At 38.1% G+C, this 20813-nt stretch overlaps 2 protein-coding genes across 2 annotated transcripts; both read right to left on the bottom strand.

Annotated features, from left to right (window-relative positions):
* Nucleotides 1-934: 934 nt before the first annotated feature.
* chic1 (cysteine-rich hydrophobic domain 1) lies at nucleotides 935-7911 on the bottom strand. The gene is made up of 6 exons (XM_042419796.1): nucleotides 7733-7911; nucleotides 5147-5201; nucleotides 4003-4158; nucleotides 3552-3608; nucleotides 3003-3062; nucleotides 935-2400 (listed from the first exon to the last, which is right to left on the bottom strand). The coding sequence occupies exons 1-6, from the start codon at nucleotides 7876-7878 to the stop codon at nucleotides 2350-2352; spliced, it is 525 nt and encodes a 174-aa protein (XP_042275730.1). The 5' UTR covers nucleotides 7879-7911; the 3' UTR covers nucleotides 935-2349.
* A 2496-nt stretch (nucleotides 7912-10407) lies between these two features.
* On the bottom strand, nucleotides 10408-13462 carry cdx4 (caudal type homeobox 4). Its single transcript, XM_042419589.1, is given in 4 exon segments — nucleotides 10408-10711; nucleotides 10714-10843; nucleotides 11614-11759; nucleotides 13021-13462. Coding segments are annotated over 4 exon segments (936 nt in total). The 3' UTR covers nucleotides 10408-10493.
* Nucleotides 13463-20813: the final 7351 nt, after the last annotated feature.

Here is a 20813-nt window from a genome sequence, read left to right on the forward strand (position 1 = left end):
AAGACCAGTACAACTTGCTAGGAATGTAAAAAGTACACATGCAGGTCACACAGACACTCAGCATAGTGTTATTGATATGCAGTATGAGCAGCAACCCTCCATAAAGGTGACAAGTGTCAGAATACAATGTATGATTTACTTCTGTTAATGTAAAAAGACCTTTGTGCTGTTTGCTAATTGTAAATTTGTTTACATCTAAATACCTTTCAGAAAATTCAATGTACCAAAGTTTGCTTGTAAACTGTCAGGATGTAGAGACACGCAGCCTAGTTTTCATGCATTTTTAAAAATGTTATAACTATTTCTAAATGTATGTGCTGTTTTTTTCATAGGAAATCCTTAATTAATTCAACAAATAAGCTTCTTGGCTAAATCTTCTGAATATATACCGTAATGCTGTTAATAATTCTTTTCCAAATCAACTAAAACTAATGCTGACAGCTACTTGAGTTCAAACTCTTAAGAGCACTGGTGAAGCACTGTGCTGAAAACCTCTGTCTAAACAAGGACAGACAATGTGAAAACAATAAAACAAAGGACCATAAAACCAGCCACACTGAAGTGAAGCCCACTGCTTTAGTATTCGGGGGTTGTGGTGAGATGCAGCGGTCTGGTTCAGTATTCTCTGCTCTCTGACCACTTATCCAACATTAGAAAGTAACAGCAGGTTATGGTAACAGTACTCATTCCTGAGTTTTACAAAAGTGTCGAGTAATTGCAGGCTGTCTTGTTAAAGTTAACGATTCAACACCTTGTTAAACATGACAAATTGCCACATTTCTGATAGCGGGGCTGCAGGCTTTGAGGAAGAAGGTCTATAATGATCTGTTTTGTTGTTTTTTTTTTTTACAAAGATGACACATCATTCATGAAGCGTTTTAAACAGAATTGTTTCAAATTAAAATAAAAATAAAAAGATAACAGCAAAGAAAAATCAAAATCGACAATTTATTTTCTCTCTCCATAGGGATTAAGTCATCATGACAAACATTTACAAGAATTGTAACAGGGACAATACTGGGTGGAGAATTTCAAATCTCCTTTGTATAAGAGAACAGATTTCAACCTGTACTTCTCTGTGGTTCCACAACTACTCCAGAGGCACTCTAATACAAAGCAATGCAGCAATCTCTTGACAAAGATGCAGGAAAATAACACTAACACCGGACAGAATGATTGAAACAAAGGAGCCATCTGCTCAATACGCCATGTACGGTAGACGAGTGTGCTTCCTAACACATCAGGAGGACCAAGAACACCACAGGGAAAAGTACAAAACTATAAAAAAAAAAATTAATGCAAAGTTGGGATAAAATAATTGAAAAAATATTTAATAAATGAGCGGAAGTGCAGAGTTCAAATCGTTACTTTCCAACTGCATCTTGAACGGTCTCACCGAATGTCATCTTCATTGGCAAAAAAAAACCACATGATAAAATGCACTGCTGTTGTCACTGGATGAATATTCAGGATGCATGAAATGCTGAAATCCTGACTTTCTATCGGGCTCAAGTGCAATTATCAGTCCTAACTGTGGCATCATGTACATTGTAACTATATGGCTTACAAAGGTAAACAGGTCCATATAAACTAGAAAGGTACATAGACATCTTTCATTAATCAAAACTATAGTACAGTAATATATTGGCAAAAAAAAACAACAACTAAAGAGCTAAGTAATTTTATGTAAACAATGGTATACCACTGTACAGCTTATCCTAACATGGTATTTACAGGTCAACTTCCTTTACTAGCTAGTTCCCATGTACAGAGGGTTAAATGTAAAGAAAACACACAGGGTGATGGCGTACACCGTACATTAGGCAATTTCAACCGTCCCATCTACTTGCAAAGATTCAAAGAGGGGAAACCCAACAAACAGCACTGGAATCTACAGACTTGTTGAATCACCCGATGCCTTCGTCCTCCTGTTAACATATTTTTTTTTATAAAATCATACATAAGGCAAGGATACTTGAGGAAGGTGGAGGCATCACATTCTTTGCAAGGATTCACTGATATAATAGATGGGATACAGGCTGATGGTTCTTTGGGGTAAATGCACTTTTCGAGAGTTACGTTTTGTTTTTTTTTCACTCATTTGTCACATGTAACAAAAACACATCAGAGTGCAACAAAAGGGGACATGTCCTAGTTCTGTCGGGAAAATGTGCAAAATCTGCTCTAAAGCAAAGTGACAGTGTTGCAAATTCTAATGTACAAGGTACTGGGAGATGTACAGGGTCGTCACGAGAGACACCAGTGCAGACCCTTATTCCAACATACTGTATATACAAGGCACTAAGGATAAGATTCAAGGGCCACACGTCCGGTCTGTTAACAGCCTCCTCAGTCTGGTCGGAATATAGGATATTTGGGTAAGAATTCTATAAGAATCACCTGTGGGAGGAAAAAGACAACACAAATGATCTTTCAGGACAATTGCAAGATGTTTGTAAACTATAGCTGATATGATGAGTCAGTTAATTGATAGACAGAAAACTTATTGGCAACTTTTTTGATAATTGATAGATCGTTTCAGTAATTTTTTGAGCAAAAATGCCAAACATTCTCTGGTTCCAGCTCCTCAAATATGATGATTTGCTGCTTTTCTTTGCAATATATTATAGTCAAGTGAAAAACTTTATAACTGCAACTAATAATTATTTTCATTATGAATTAATCTATCAACTGTTCTCTCAATTACAACCCAAAGATATTCAGTTTATTATTACAGAAGACTTAAAAAAACAGAAAATATTCACATTTGAAAAGGTGGAATCTGATAATTTGGAAATGTTTTTGATCATTTGATTGATGATTCATTTTCTGTTGAATGACTAACAATTAATAGATTGCAGCTGTACTTTATAGACAAAGCAGTTGATTGATTAACCAAGAAATATTAATCATTTAAATCACATAGAAAATAATCAAGATGTTCATGAAGTTATGCAACAATCCAGTAAATTATAGTTTTTTTGTTGTGATAGCCTACTTACATATTCCATCATATTACTGCTTTCACATTTTCTTTTACTGAGTTTCCAGTGCAGCCCCAGCTGAAGAGAGAAGAAAAGACACAGACACAATGAATGAAAATCTCTCTCACTCTCAAACAGACACAAAGACACACACACACACACACAAATACACACACAAAGGAAAATCTGTCTGAAATCTCCCCTTCAGTGTCAGGGGAAATTTGAGAGCAGGGCTGTCTGGTCTCGCCGGGGTCAAACTGTGGCCAGACACCCTGAAGAGCTTCCTTTATGCCTTTGCACAGCTACTAGCTGTAATTTGTTGCTGCGAGACAAAACAAAATTAACATGGCATTTTACTGCTGACCTCACGGTCCTCTCAGGCCCCGTGCACCAGATCTGACTCAAACAGCTTTGAAGAAGAAGACCCTGTGTTGCAGCTTAAGAGTTTACAAAACAGATTAATGGTCATTATCCATCATGATGATACTTTGCCTTACACTGATCACTGACACAGACAATTAAGCACTTTCACACAGGTGCTGATTCACAATTTGTTGCTTTTCTTACCTTGTGGTATAGTCTGTTATTTTCCCACTCTAACAACTTCTGAATAGACCTTCTTGTCTGTTGGAATAGAAAATAACATGCATGTACATGAATGAGAGCAACAGAATATAAATAACTCAATTTTACAATTTAACAGGTAACAGTAAACAGCTGCAGTGTTTGGATTTATGGACTGAACTCCCAATTTACCAGCTAGTAATGTCCACTTTGTTGTCAGTGATTCTGAGTGGTAATACCACCTTTAAATGACACACCCTTGAGCTGGGTAGAAGAGGAGCTGTGCGGCGCAATGCGTCATTTCTACACAGAGCCACTAATTGAACACAAGTTGTTATTACCCTCTATACTTAGACCAATGCGGCTGAATTGCTATAACAGCCCCGAGTAATCAGCGCTGATGTAAGGGAGAGTTAAACTGTCCAACTCGTGTCACGGGAGGTCTGGAACTTACTCTCTTGTTGAGGCAGATAACAGGCCATAGACTGCAGCCTACTGTACAGCAACAACACAGGCAGCCGCAAAGAAGCCACTTCACATTCACAGGCAAGTTCTTCTTCAAACAAGCATTCACCCTGCTGATGCTGGTTTTGAATTCTTCTGGCGCTACCTAGAAAAAAAAAACAAAACAAAGAATGGATGCATGTATATCAAAATAAATAGCTCCTATTTAGTTGGGATGCCAGAATCAAACAGCAATGGTGAGAGGGGGGGGGGGGGGTCTTAGGTGGTGCTGACATGAAAGATTCCTAATTGCTCAAAAGAAACCTGTGCAGAAAGATCAGAGAGCTTAAGAAAACCAACAGGTAGATATTTGTAGATGTTGTCCAGAGATGAGATGAGATCTCTAAATACTCTGCCTCTGACTTGCTAACCAAGCTCTAGACTGTTCAAGGCAAGGAGGGACTCAAAGGACAGATAAGCTCAGTGCCTGTGGCAGCGCCGGCCAAACAACTTGAATGGATGCTCATTCCTCGCTGAGTCTGTACGCCATAAAACAGGGGTCGTAATCTTTTATGACAGGATGCAAAGGTCTCTTTGCAAACAGCCAAAGACCTCAGAATAAAGCCCAGCAGGGCCTGATCTGCAACCTTCAATCATCATAATTGTGACCTCATCCATCACATGTCACCCTGGGTCACAATACTGAAGGTACTTTTTATTGCCCCACACTTCCCTCGGCCTGCTCTTACCCCTGCAGCCTTTTTGTGTTTCTGCGTCCGACCCAGGAAGCTTTCCTTTCTTGTCTGCGGCAGAGTCTTCATTTCATTATTTTATCACCTGGAGCTGGACCCTCCAAAACACTGGGGTCCCCGACAACCAAGCCCCATAGACGGCTTACTCATTTACAGAGCTGGACAGCAGCACATTCAGGCTCTTTTCTATGCACTGTGGTGTGTTGCTTGAAATGCATCTCCATCAGATCAAAACCACTTGGAAAGGTTTGACTGGGGCGATTTGGGGAAGTCAGGGTTGTTAAAGCCCCAATAGAACAATAGAATCACTGTGGCTTTAATTACTTAATTCTTCCCACTTGGAATTGAACAGAAAGCAGCCTGCAAGACTGAAGTGCAAGAAAGCTTTAAAGCAAAATGTACCTTTCCCGTGAGAACAGACGGAAATTCTGTATCAAATCTGTTGCTCAGTCCAAACCTGAAAAACAACAACAAAAAACATTGTGAGCATTAATATCATGATACAATGTGTTTTAAACTAAGTACAAAGTCTGTTATCAAAATTTATATTCAAAACATAAACAAAAATAATCCAGAGTACAAAGATATTTTCTGATTCCATGATAACTTATAAGATGCGGCTTCACTGACTATTAATAGTAGAGTGATGCAGTAGACGTAGTGAACTTTTTTAGGCTTTAACATACAGTGACACTTTTGCAATGTGTGTCTGTCTTTTTCTGTGTCTCTTGATGTGCAACATGAATAAAACCCTCTATCACTATATGTGTTAATTTATATAATGACATCGACATATATTATGATAAAATACATTTTCTGGAAAATCAACTGAGAAACTGTCAATGTATAAATTAATCAGACAGGAACGTTTGATTTTGCATAATCCAGCAAATGAAAACCTGACAAACTACTGATGCAAAGATCATGCAAAAGTTTAATACTGGCTTAAAGTAATTCTGCTCATTTTTTTTGCGACATTGCCAACATTTACCTACTTATTTCTGCAACTAACGATTATTTTTATTATCAATTAACCTGCTGATTTTTTTCTAGATTCATTATTTTGTCTATAAAATGTCAAAAAATTGTGAAAAATGTCTGTTATAATTTCTTCGAGCCCACGATGACGTCTTCAAATGTCTTTTCTTGTCCCATCAATGGTCAAAAATCATAAGGAATTCAGTTTACTGTCATATACGACACACAAGCATCAAATCCACAAATTTGAGACACACATTTTTGCTTAATAAATGACTAAAACGTTTATGCAATTATCAAAATAGTTGCCCATTAATTTTCTGTCGATCAACTAATCGATTAATCATTGCGGCTCCAGACTTTCTGCACCCACAGATGTTAAGGAGATATCTTGTATTATATGATATCTTATCTTGTATGTGTAAACCTACTTGGCAATAAACCCGATCTGCCATGGTATAAACAGTAAGGCAAAATCTCAGTTGACAAATTTATATCATCTCATCTCATGATATATATTGTTATATTACTCACAACTACTTGATGATATGCTGTTTCTCTCCTGCATTTGCTGTTTTGAAATATCTTGACTAGAAAGGCACAGCTTGATAATAACAATGTCCGTCTGACAAGTGATGATAATTTGTTTGTGTTTTGGATGAGCATGAATTTCCTCCAGTAACAGCAGCAAAACTGAAGCTCTCCTTGTAGGCACCAGGTTCAGTCATCCCTCACACCTCATCTCACCTTTGACTGTCTTGGCAGTCAAAGGTGTCCCCCTTTTCCTCCTCAGTCACTAATCTAGGTGTTAGGTTTGACCCTCACCTGACTTTTGATAAACATATAAGACATCTGTGCAAAACCTCTTTCTACCATCTCAGAAACATCTCTAAACTCTGCCCCTCTGTAACCCTGTCAGATGCAGAGAAACTTGCCGTGGCCTTTATCTCCCCAAGACTGGACTACTGCACTGTGCTCTTCACAGGGATCCCTGGCAGGAGCATCCAGAACTCCAGTACGTTCAGAACAGCGCTGCCAGGATCCTGTTTTCACTGCACTGGCTCCCTGTCTCCTTCAGGGTTGACTACAAAGTCCTGCTACTCACATAGAAATCCATCAACGGAGACGCGCCTCCCTACCTACAGGAACTGATCACACCACAAACCTCCACCTGCACCCTCAGATGTGCCAGCAGCTCGCTCCTCCAGGCCTCCAGTACTGAGCTCCGCATCATGGAGCCACACTTGTGGAGCAGCCTTGCTAACCATCTGAGGTCAGCACAGACCCAAGTCTCTTTTAAAAACAGGTTTAAAAACCTTTTCATTCAGGAAAGGCTTTTTCATCTTGACTCTTGTTATTTTCTTTATATGTGTTTTAACGCTGTAGCACTTTAAGATTCACTGTGAATGAGAAGTGCAGTACAAATTAAATGAATTATTAATATTTTAAAATTGTTTTTGTTGTTGTTGTTTTGTATCCAGATGCAAAGCTGGAGGCTGAGAAATCCTCCCCAGCTGGGAGTCTCTGGTCAGGTTGATGTCAGGATGAAGATGATGACGACAGTCAGCTTTTACAGTTTGTTTTCACTATGCTGTATGACGTCACACTGGGGGGATGGGGGGCACGCTGAGTGTGATACAGACCCACAGCCTCAGTCATAATGTGGTCAGCTAACTCACTGACACCCCCGGTGATGAAACCTACAGTGAAAAACATCTGGGATAAAGCTCGTATCGGCAGACAACTTCATCATGTCTGTGTTTAAAAGACAAGACTGATGACGATGTATTTTGCTCGATTATAACGTTACTACATTTACAGTTGCCATGGGGATATTAGACAGTTAAGGTTAGTTTATGTCGCAGTAATGTTGGGAACCGTTCGTGGTCAAACCTGCTGTTCCTCCGAGACAAACTGTGAGTTGTTGTGATTAGCGTTAGCAGTCAGGCTAGCAGCGGCTAAACAGGCTAAAGACCCCAAAACAACCGCGACAAACGCGGCTCCGCTTACACTGTGATGTGCCCGGCCCCTCGCATCACCACGGGCTCCGGACAGTATCTGGGCAGGTGTTCCTCACTCACTACGCGCTCATCCTCTTCGTCTTCTAACTCATAAATGGTATCAAAGTCCGCCATGTTGGGTAGTAAGACGCTCATGACGTCTCCGACGGGGACGCGCACGGACGCACGAGCGCGCGCGGAGCCGGAGTTTGTAAAGTAATCAGATGAGAAGAAAACTAATCAATCACTAATGTTACTCACTGTTTTCATCTTAAAGTTATCAATTGTTACTCTGACAGTGTGAGTCACACGTCTCTAAACTATGTTGTTAACTTTTTTATTTGATAGGGAAAATGTTTTACTTACAAACGGAAGTTTTTAGGTTTCCAACCGTCTTTCCCTCCTTTTTTGGACTGAGTTTAACTCTTTCTCTAACAAACAGTAAAGAAGCATCAGGTTCATAAAATTTAACAGAAATATATTCGATGAAACTCCCAGAGGTCAAATTAATCGCCATTTTCTAATGTATGTCTTTATTTTATTGTATTCTTTTAAGGACCTTTTAATCTTTTAAAAAATATTTTTATTATTCTTATAATTATTTTATTTTCAACTTATTTTGAATATTCATGTGTCTCTCATTGCATTGATTTATATTGTTTTTATCCCTTATTTAAAAAAAAAAATATTTATATACTATTTTTTGTTGTTATCAACACTCCTTTATTGTGTTGTGTACTTGTTTTGTGCCTGATGTAATATGTACAATTTTTTTCTTGAATAAAGTTTTGCAGTATAAATAAATAAATAGATAATTTTACATTAATGAGACATGACAGGAGTCAATAAGATAACTGACGTATTTACTTTTTCTTCGACATTAGAAATGATAAATTCTGCAGTTTGCATCAGAGATAATTAAGTTCTTCAGTCATGGACACGAGGTCAAAGTCGGGAAAAGTCCTTTTCCTTAAACAGCCAGTCTAGCCACATGACAATTAACATGTCACTTCAACTAATTACGCATGAACCTACACTTTGAACCCAAAAGCCTCAACTTTCGTTGCTTTAAATGCTTTACAGTGTCTTACGTTTAGTAACCTATAACAGACAAACTACCTGAAGTATATGGACAAAATATTTCACAATATATTGGATGTATTGGATTAACTGACAATAAATACGAAATCTAAGGGCACTTTATGATGACATATTACCCTATTTGACATGTGTTCAAAAGCCAGAAAATGTTATTCTATTTTAACGAGTGTTAAATCAGATTAGTGTTATATTGTAAAGTGTTAAATTGAATAGAAAAACTAAACCCCATCAGTTTAATTGCTGTATTCATTTGTGGACACTCACACTGGTTCTGGTTAAAGTCGCAAGTGAAACTATTTCAGAGATAACTGACAACAAATTTGCCTCGACTGTAGGCTCCACATTTACATAAGATGCAGTATAAAGTCTGGTCATTCTCCTTTCCTAATGTTTTGTCTTCAGAAATGAAGCTAACATCTATTCTATCAAAAGTTTGGAAAGTAAAGATAACAAGTAGGTGCGTTGAATTGACATATATGTCAATTTTATCACCTTTCGAAAACAATATGTTACAGCTATACATGTTTTACTCTTGATAGGTCTGTATGTTGATTGTTTTGGACATTTTTAGATCTTTTTTCTCTTTTTTCCGGAGAAGCCTGTTAGTATTTAATAGATTTTTGAAATTAGCAACAGAATAAGAAACCTCCATCTAGCTTCAAACTGCTGAACTGAAGAGAAGAACAGCTTTATGTTGAGACCAACGCGTTTCGGCTTGTGGCTTCATCAGGGTCAACACGCTGCAAAACACATTTAAATAAGATTTAAGATAGGAAATCTTGTCTAACAAGTGTGTGTTTGTATATGATTGGTTGTATTATACATATATTGTAAACCTTTGTAAATGATTTTTTATTTCACACCTATCCTATTTAAATGTTTCTTTGTAGTTTGTGTTGCCTGCTGACCCTGAAGGCCACAACTCGAAAGAAACATTTAAATAAGATGAAACAAAAAATCATTTACAAAAGTTGAAAAAAATATACAAAATACAACCAGTCATATACATACACGTAGTTGTTAAACAAGATTTTTTACCTTAAGTGTCGTTTAAATGTGTTTTGCAGTGTTTTGACCCTGATGGAGCCACAAGCCGAAACGCGTCTCCGAATAAAGTTGTTGTAGTTTCAGACTTCTTTCCTTCTTCATGCACACTGGAAGAAGGTGAACAATAGATGCACTGTTCAAAACAGATAGATAGATACACAATTCAAAAGACAGAAATGACAGAAAACGACAGGTTTACTGCAAAAAAAGCAATTTATTTACATTTTTGAACGTTGCCATCAAACGACCCGTATCATCAACAGCTGCTCGCTTTTCTTTTCCCTGCTTTCACTAAAGAGGATAAATTGTGCTGAAAAACTGGTGTGAATGATTTGTCAAGTCAAAGCAGTTAGTCCACAGTGTGACATCCAGTTTAAAACTTCATTTTAAAAAAAAAAGGTCCCTGAATTCTCATTTTTTTATTCACAAACACATACACGTCATCACATACAAAAAGGATATTTATATCTTATCAACTCACAAACAATTTAAAGCTTTTAAGTTTTGAAACACGTTGATTTTTTCGTTTTTTTTTTAAAATCCCCCATTTTATTAGAACTATTCTATTTAAAAAAAGCGATATTTCAAGAGCCTCCAGCATTTCGTTGCTGTAAATCAAATCTTTATCCACAGCTTGGTGCTTCAGGACGTGAGCTGATCCTCTGGCTGCCTATCAAGTGTCCTGTCAGCGTGTCGGAGTGCTCAGTTATGTTATGATGGTCCAGAGGGTGAAACTCTTTCACTGAGTCACAGTCACTGGTTGTATATTCCTGATAGATGGCAAGGTGTTCATTCCCTGTGGAGGGTACAGAGAGCCGTGGATGTCTGTGGGGCTGAGGGACCCCGGCACCGGCAAAGGGCTCACTGAACCCGGGTCACTGTGCACAGAACCCCCGCTGCCGTCAGACTGACCCATCTTCTTCTTGATGAGCTTCCTCTCTTTGGCTCTGCGGTTCTGAAACCAGATTTTCACCTGAGAGTGCACACAGAAAATATGGTTAAATATATTGTATGTTTTTAATCTATGTGCTATTCTATATAAATAAAATAAAATAAACATCTATGCACACAGGGAATTAATACATTAATAATACGTAAATAGCAATAATAAACATTATATAGAGAGGATATTTCTGGGCGTGAGCTACTTCGCTTAAGCATCATATTCCTCCAAATACAATAAAATGCCTTTGAAAGAATAGATAGGAAATTTAAGAAATAATAGATAACAAATATATAATAATAAATAATACATAGGACATATATATATACATTAAAAAATATAATAATAAATGTAAATTTAATTTAATGCATTTAGTTTAAATTTAAGTAAATAAAGTAAATAAATAAAGGAATACATTTCTATAATTTAGGACTAATATTTGCTGATTAACCATTTAAAAATTAAATTAAATATATTAACCTGTGTATGCATCTCGTATTACTTCTGTATTTCAAAACAGAATTATCACACATTAATAGCCTAATTTATTTAATAAAATAGCTAACTAAAGATAACAATAGTTATCCCGGGTTAAAATTGCTTTAAATATATCCAAGGTAATGCTTTGTTCCGTAACTACAACGTATTGTAACGGCTGTTATACTGTTTAAAAGCCTATAAGGTGTCCACTCATGAGGGCTATGAGATATACTGTATGTCGTGTCTTTAAATAGTTTGTTGCAACTTTCTACGTTGAAAATCAAACCCAGCAGGAGTATTTTTGGATCTTTTAGACCTACCTGTCTTTCCGACAGACCGAGGTTGACAGCCAGTTCAGATTTCCTCCTGATTGTGATGTATCTGTTGAAATGAAACTCCTTCTCCAGCTCCAGTCTCTGATGGTCTGTGTACACTACCCTGTATTTCTCCTTCGTCCGTGTCTTACCTGTGAAACAAAAAGAAACAAGATTTTTTTAATTTTTTTTTTTAGACTCCAGTGATCATCTCCTGGCATCCAGGTGGTTGAACTGGAAGATTTACCCAGAGGAGGCTGCATGCCGGGACCGGCCTATCTGCGCATAGCATCTTTATTAGCTGCGTCTTAAATCCACATCTCTTTGCTTTGTCTACACATACGCAAATTGGGCTTTTTGATGTCGCTTTGATGACAGCTGTAGCACAGTGAATTTCAAACAGCCACCAATCAGATCCTCTAGTGGCATGTTAAACATCACACACGACACTGAAAATAAGAAAACATCAAGTCCTGACAGCGTGCAGTTCATGCTGGAAACGGTTGTACTTGTTTTACAATCATACAGGCCTGTTATGAGGCTGCATGTCTACTTTTTATGGCTGCAAGTTTGAATATAAATGTGACAAATGTTATCACAAAATAACCCATTATGGACACATATTCATATAAATTGACAAATATAAGTTAGTGTAAAGCAGAATGGCTCTTTAATTCTAAGCCTATATAGGCCTAAACACATATATTGGATTGGTATCAATGTTATTTACAGGCTACTGAAAAGGCCTACAGTATGTTGGAGACGTTAGCTGTGAAAAACGTCACTCTTTCCGGCAATATAACTCTCGGAGAGGAAGGGAGCTTGGTGCATATCAAAGTGAAGAGGTGTTGAAAGCAAAGGCCACCGCCTGGATATGACGGATAACACTCAAAACACGAAACAATGTGACAGGGAAGTCGACCTCACATCTACAGGAATTAACATCACAACTGGGCCTGGCGCCGGTTCCTCACACCTTTGTTTTTTTTATTTTTATTTCCACAGCAGACTGAGATGATCTTCCCATCAAAATTTATTAGCTATGGAAATAATGAATGTGCACATTTGATTCTGCTGTGCTGTTATTATTGCACATGACTCTCACACACCTATTAAATGTAAGGAAATTGCACAAGGCTAGTGTCACATTAGTCCATTTTTCCCTCTCTTCTTTTAATTTTTGACGAGGTTCTTGCGCATTTTCATGTTTTATACTTTTGACATTATTTTCCAACAATGCATTTTGCCTTTTGATGTGTATCATCCTTATTTAATTGGACAAATTGATATGAAACTGCCAGACAAACATAACAAATTGTGCACAATTTGTTTTGGATTACAAATGAAACATAAGGCAAATATTTCAGCTTATAAAATGACACCACAAAGGGAAAATGATTTAGATAGACTCACCTGTGGAGGACGACTGCGCGGTTTTACTCATCCACTGGAATGAATTGCGTCTTTCTCTGTCAGGAGAAAGTTGTGCAACAGTAACGTTCTCCGGTGGCGGCTGTAACACCGCAGATCCTGGAGGATGCATATGACTGTACTCAGATGAGCAGTAAGGAACCTGTCCAGGAGATGAGTTATTCATGGGTGTGGGAATAGTATTAGGTGGTCCCAGACTATATGCACCCCAGTCCTCCCGTGGAGCGCCATATGTAGGTCCCCAACTTCCCGCAGACTGCGTGTGTGCGTGCGTATCCATGTTCGGCACATGATGGTATCCAGTAAAGTCGGGGTACTGAGGCGTAGAAACAAAGTTCTGTGGAGGCAGATTGATGCTTGATCTTCTTACTGGACCTTGGTGATACATGCCGCTTTCTTTATCCAGTAGGTATCCCACATACATGATTTGTATTAAAAACAATTATATATAATAAAAACAGCAAAGGGGGGTGTTGTGGCCTGTTTTAAGGCGACATGGTTGCCCTGAAACTGTTAAAAAAAAACAATCCCTGTGCTGTTTTTGTAGTCCAAATGGGTTCCCCAAAGTGAAATGCGACGTAGTTCCAGTCTTTCTCTAGTCTCACATGATGTGGCTCTGTTGACAAGATGGTAAAGGTATACTAAGGCCTTCCTGACGTCAGCCAACTCCTCAACTCTTGGAGATTTGCATCCAAATGAGAGTGGTCGGTGCTGCCGGCCCAGCTGTCCCCTTGCGCCTGTCCCGTAGCGCGTCATCACCTGACAGCGGGCCTATCCTGGACATGAGTACTCCACTTCATGAATACATTAACACCACGGCCTATCAGCTGCACATGCTGCACGAACCAGCAATAAACCGAGGCAACAAGTCCACAAACGCATAAAGTAAAAAAAAAGGCCTGTGCGTAATTGCGCGCTGATATATTTTATCATAGACTGTTATAAGAATGCACTTTCCATTTATAATTAATTGCATTAAAGCCCACTAGAATGCAGTTAGAAGACTATTTTCTGCATTGGTCCTAGAGGTTTTTTTCTTTCCCAACTAAATCCAGCAGATCCAACACGTTTAAGATTCTCTTGGGCCTAAAAACCTGTTATTATGGGAATTCAGTCGTTCCCAACCACGCTTCACGCGTAAATCCTACTTTATTTGTCAAGATATTCACTTGCAAACGAGGTGCAAAGTATGAGAGACTTTTTGTTGGGGCAAGCCGGACCTTTCGTATTCCGTGTTCACACCTCAAGGTCGCACTTCACAGCTAATTCCGGTTACAAGGAAACTCCAACAACCCCCTCTGTGACAAACAGCGGCCTTCGACACATCATCCTCTGCTGCCGCGTGAAAATACAGTCAGTTTATTTCTCTGTGCTTTTTACTTGATTTTGATGCAGCAAAGTTTCATGAGTGTCATGAAGAAACTAAGATCCAGTCACTTGGTTACTGAAAAGTGACAAATTCAACCATTCTGATGATGGAAAATAGTACATTTAGGTCAAGACGTTGACCTAACTTAAATCTAAATGTCAGATGGGATGTTTAAGAATACTTTTACAATGTCCTTTTTCCTGTGGATGTCATCTATTAGGCCCAAGTTTTAGTTAAACTCTTGTGCGTCTGTAAAGATCTTCATACTTGGACAACTCTACACACCACTTTGTGGCCTGAAGCAAAGTTATTTATGCGACTTACTTCTTATTCTCATATTTATCTGTCATTTCTTGGTATTTTTCAAATAATTGGGCAGGTGTCTGAGGTCCTATTTAGCTGAGCTGACTAATTGGCTTGTCTAAAAGTCATAAACACTGATGGATGCCTCTCAAGCATCTGTTTATTGACCACAAAATATTTATGAGACAAGTCTAATCGAGTTGTCCTCTGACAGTTCACGGCCAACTCTCTGTTCGTCAGCTGTTTAAAGAAGATGACGTTAAGTATCAAGTTTTACTAGTTTTTTCTGGCTTATCAGTGTCTGCTGCAGGGATTTTACACATTTTGGTGCACTGCCATGTTAAAGCTGGAGAAAATAACAAACTAACTAACTAAATAACTAACTGTTACATTCACTAAAATAAACACATAATGTGGCTGTCAGAGCTCTGATAGTAGCTGATAGAGCTCTATAGTTTCTGTATATTGTGTCTGATTTATCAAACCCTCTGAGTTTCTTTATCTCAGAAAAGAAATACTGATCAGACACAAAGGTCAAACAGGTCAAGAAGTAACTTATTGAACCAGTAAAGACATGGTAATACTGTACATGACTTTCCCATTGTGCATTTTATTAAATTTATTAAAATCTTTTATATTTATTCCCAGCCAGTTTTCATCAGTCTACACCTCTACACCGTAGACTACTGTTCTTGCACTGAGTTTTATTGTCCTGCAGTTTCCACAATGTGTAGGTGGATGATTGTGACTCACTGTTGCCCTCTTGTGGATTTCAGAGCTGCTGTAATTAAAGTTATCATTGATGAAAAGCTGTGCGACTACTCACACGAGTATTTACCTCAAGAGGGCAGCCTCCACCAACAAACAAGATTTCATAATGTACAGTAGACTATATCCAGATTGTGACCAGAGTCAGAGCACTATGAGCATTATTTATTAAGGAAAAGGTGTATTTCCTGTTAACAAGCTCTCCAAAATTGTTAGCATTGCAGGGAAACTTATTTGCAAGTCACAAAAACAACTATGCAATATATCTGACAGTGCTGTACACAGGAAGGCTAAACATATAACTGCAGATGCTTCACACCCATTACACTCAGAGTTTGAGCTGCTCTCGTCTGGCCATCGATTCAGGGCCCTGAGGACCAGCCGGAATATATACAAGAAGTCTTTTATTGCCCATGACATACAGGCATTGGACACAGAATGACTCTATCAGATGACTTGTTATTATATAAGACTTGCTCTCTGGTATTATGTATACCCATTTGCTGCTACCTGCCCATTTGGTTTTTTTAAATAGTGTATTGTATGTACTTTTTACTGTATTCTGGGAGAAGCCAAAGAAAAAAAAATCCACTGAGATGGACAATAAAGTCAATCTATCAATCAGTCTATCAAACTGTAGGGACTCAAAGGGGAAAACCCGCCTCGAAACTGAATTTACAACCTATTATTCTGCCGTTTGTAGTCAATAAATCATCATGTACAGTGTGCACATCAGACAACTGTCTCTCTGAGCTGTAAATCCTGAGATAGCCTAATATTTTACTTAGTAGTTCAATTAGAGTGTAATAAAAACTTTGCACCGATATTATTCCCTGCATGAAACAACCATAAATAAATAATGTTTCAGGTGGATTTTGGTGCACTTTTTAATGAACACATCGTAGAGAAAGTGTTTATAAAAAGGGGAAATACTCGGAAAGATATCTCAGTTGTTGGCAATTGTTTCATTGATAGTCATTATGAAAATGTGCACTGAGGAGTAATTTAAACAGGAAAATCACATGGATACTCATTTCTTGCTACATTTGTTGCTTCAGACTGAACACTTTCTGTTCATATTTGTGACCTTCACCTACCAGTATATACTCTATGTTTATATAGTCCTTTCATGTTAAGAGGAAGCTTAAGCAGAAAATTATTTGTGCAACTGATAACGTCATCAGATAATTCATGATTAACTGATTTGCTTTGAGATATTTTATCCAATGTGATTTGAATGAATTGCCTATACAGCTGTGATTCATGTGTAAAACAGCGTTGTCCTGTTATTCAGACTCAGAGCAGCTCCAGTTTCTGTCTCAATGACATCATCGCCTCGGTTTGTCTGATGTTCAACAAGAACAGACTCGTTACAGATTAGACTGAGCACACAGGAACAAGATGTGACCTCTGTTTGACGGCACACTTTCCCTTAAATCTGGAGTGGATAAACATCTTACTTCAAATCCGCCTGTTTAGTATTTCTGAGCCATTTAATAAATGATTTATTACACCCATAAAAGGAGGCTGGTGTACGAACAGATAATGAATGACAGTATGGTAAAACACAGTTATAAGAATATAGAGTATGTCTTCATGAGAGAAGTTATAATTGGTTGTAAAATACTGTAAATACATTAATAAACACCTAAAATGTCCTTTAAATCTGCTTAAAACCACATCATAGTGCTGCTTATAAATGATAAACAGGAAGCCTTAAAGTAAAGTGATACTCTTGAGGGTAATGATTAATAGTTGATTCATCACCTTTTATTTTTCATTCCTTGTGGAATATTTATAGTCTAAGATTCAATTCTTCAATTCTTATACTATCTGATATCTTATCTGTGTCACCGGCAATAAACACGCAGAGATTAACTAGGAGTGTCCAGTTGTATTAAGAGTAATAAAATAAGGTGCAGCCTTTGACTGAGGCACAGTAAATACCCTCCATGAACAAAGTGCACATGTATTCACTAGATGGCACAATTGAGTCAATTATATGATGTCCTTGGTCTCCTCAAGGATGCACAGATATAAATTTCTTCAGCTGTATCTGAAATATTTGTAGATTTAGTGTGCTATCATTTGAGATAGATCGATAAAGAAAGGTAAATAGATAGATAGACAGATATGAATGTTGTCTCAGTGTTGAAACACGTCAGTTATGTTGTTATGTGTGAAGTCAGCAGAGGTTTCTCTGCACAGCTGTACAGCTCAATATACTGAGGTACAGAGTTCTAGCCAAAGGATTGACGGGGTGATTGTGATGATATCCAACATGTTTTGGGTTTAGGTTTCCTGGATTAAACCCAACTGTATTGTAATACCAGTTTTATAGTACATGTTTGGACAAATTGCATGAGCTCTGAGCAAAAAAAAAAAAAAAAAAAAGCAGTTAGTTTGTCCATTACAGTGACATTGTAGGTGCTCATATATCCAGATTTTTTTGTTTTTTGGAAAACTTTAAGGACATCATGTCCATGTTGGCTTAGAAGCTGAGGTTCAAAAGTTCATTTTTGACCTCAGAAACCACAGTTAAGAAAACAATCTTACCTCAATTGAGTCAGCTGCTCTCATAGATGCTCTGATTGTTTAAGAAAGTGGAGCAAACCTTTAGTTTAGAGTGACCAGACGTGTGTTTCAGTATCTTTAAAATGACTCCAGTTATTGCATTTGCTGTGCATGTGGTGATTAAGTGAAGTAAACTCTTTCATGCTTTTTGACAAATGTCCTGACAATCACTGAATGGACTTGAAATGAAATGACAATCCCTCAGATAACCTCACTGGACTGGACAAAAGTCACTTCTTTCCCTGACCTCAGCAGTCTGTATATGGTGTAGATCAGCAACAGTCAGCAATGAAGCAGCCCAAGAATTTAGTTTGTTGCATAACTTTATTGGTGTTATTGAAGTGGCCACAGCGTTTCTCTGCGGGGAAGGAGGTAAAACGGGACCATCTGCTACTATTTTTAGAGAAACTCGCCTTGCATGGCTGAAACACAGGCAACGATCTTTAGTTTGTCGTCTGTAATGTAAAACACATGGAAAGAAGGATACTGCAAACACAAAGTCACATCCAAGGATATTTGATTTATTTATTCCGGCTATAGCAGAAATAGATGTTGGCAAGATTGTAAAATATGTTTTACGAGTTGTTTTTGTTTGCGTGAACATTTTCTACACCCCGGGGGTAAGTGTAAAAAAGGCCTAGAAATTATAAGCAGCAACCCTGTGATAGACTACTATGACATCATAACCGCAGGGTATTGTGGGAGTTTTTTCTAGTGGGAAGACACACAAACTGGTGGTGTGGGAAGTGAACATTTTGTGAAATTTCACTTTGACTTTGACATCCACACATTCTGTGGGAAATGAGAGCGTCATCATTTGAAGCCCCCAAGATAAAACATGTGGATAAAACATTTAGCAAAGAAGTTCAGCTTCAGTTTCTATCTCACTGTGCTCAAGGATCTTAAAGTTTGCTCTCATTTCTCAACTTTTGGCCAGAAAAGAGCAAACAAGCCTTAAGATTAACAAACATCTGGTGACTCCACCTGTGAGTACCACTTGCCTGTGTAATTTCGAGGAAATGATTCATGAAAAATCTGTGATCTTGCTGATTTTTTAGGGTTTTCAGAACTTTAAAGTCCCCCTCCGGTCAAAAATGTGTTTTTCTTCTTTGTTCCCTCAGTTGGATGTTTGAGCTTCACTGTGCAGAATGATGTATGTGCAGAGTTTGTTACTAGAAGTCTGTTTTCACATTCATCTGCTGAAAGTGGAAAGTTTCTCTGCGCTCATGTTAAATCTGAGTTTAAGGCCTGTACTTACGAGCATGTTTTGTGACATCACAACTAGTTTGGAGCCAAATGGGGTCCGGTATACGACTTCCTAAGCCTGCAGTGCACATAGTTTCTGGATTTTTAATAAGGAGAAGATGCCATTTTCAGGATTCTTAAACATGTTTTTGTGGAAAAACATGTCAAACACAATTTATCATTCCAAGCAGAGGATTTTTATATGTCCCAAATCATGTCTTTAGGGGATCTTCAAGCTCACTTCAGGAAATTATAAAGTGGCATTTTATCCCAGTCAGGCAACTCATGTGTTGTGCATTAGTGAGATCAATTCAACGGAGTTCAAATATAATTTTTTTTTTTTACTGGATCTGTTAAAAACACATTCTACGAAAGCTTGTAACGTTGGTCTGAATTTGAATTTTGAAGTCCAGCCATATATTGCTCAATGTTTACTATATTCATAGCATGTGTTCACCCTCCTGCCATTCCCTGTTTGTTTACCGATGGAAAAAACAGAAAAGAGGCTTGTATCAGATAAGCAAAGCGCTCCTGATCATCTCCTGATTCTATAAGATTCAGTGATAACATGAGCTGCATGATGCTGATCTTCAAATAGTTTCCAGAGAACTAACGTACGAATGTCAGCCATGCACCCTCGGGTGCCTTCAGATTCATCAATGCCCATTCAAAGGCAAAAGTGCAGAGAAACCAGCTCACCCACTTGCCCCCATTGTTTACCTCTCTGGCAGGGGGTAAAGGGTGTATAGAGCGCTCGTACACCAGGAGATCATGGGAAAAAATGCCGGGACCACAGGGGCATAATTAATGTGAACATGGTGGGGTTATTTTGGAGCTGTGATGCATTTTTGTGTGTGTGTGCGGTAATCCTTTTTCTGTGAAATTTCTTCTGTCGACTCACCCTGCTGCTCTTGTGGCTGCTCTTGGAGGACAGTTGATGAACCCAAATGTGGGACATCAAACGTCCTGTTTGCTGCCACGAGCAGTTTGCAGATGTTGTCTCTGATCTCTGCTGCATTGCCAACATTTGCGGTGGTATTATGTGGCTTAGTTTACCATGAATCATTCATGAATCAATATAAAATGCCTGATTGTTTTTTTTTGGGGGGGGAGTAATTGGTTTGCTGAGTCAACCAGAGTTTGCTGAGTCAACCAGAGAGTGTGCGGCTTAGGTTATCATACATTATTCATGAATGAATATAAAATGCCTGATTGTTTTTTCCCTTGGAAGTAATCGGTTTGCTGAGTCACCCAGAGTTTATAAATGATTTACTGGCACAAAATCGTAGCGTCTGCATGTTGCTTTCTAGTGACGGCAACGTCCATGAGTCCACGACTCTAGTCCAGACTGAAATATCTCAACAGATGTCTCAGTTTTGAGTGAAATTACTCAAAAACTAGCTAATGGATTGTTATGCAATTTGGTACACAAAATCAGAATAAATTGTAATAACTTTGGTGATCCCTTAATTGTTCATCTGGCACCATCATCATGTTACAATTTCTTTTTATCCAG

This window comes from Thunnus maccoyii, chromosome 8 (assembly GCF_910596095.1).
Source record: "Thunnus maccoyii chromosome 8, fThuMac1.1, whole genome shotgun sequence".
Taxonomy (NCBI): domain Eukaryota; kingdom Metazoa; phylum Chordata; class Actinopteri; order Scombriformes; family Scombridae; genus Thunnus; species Thunnus maccoyii.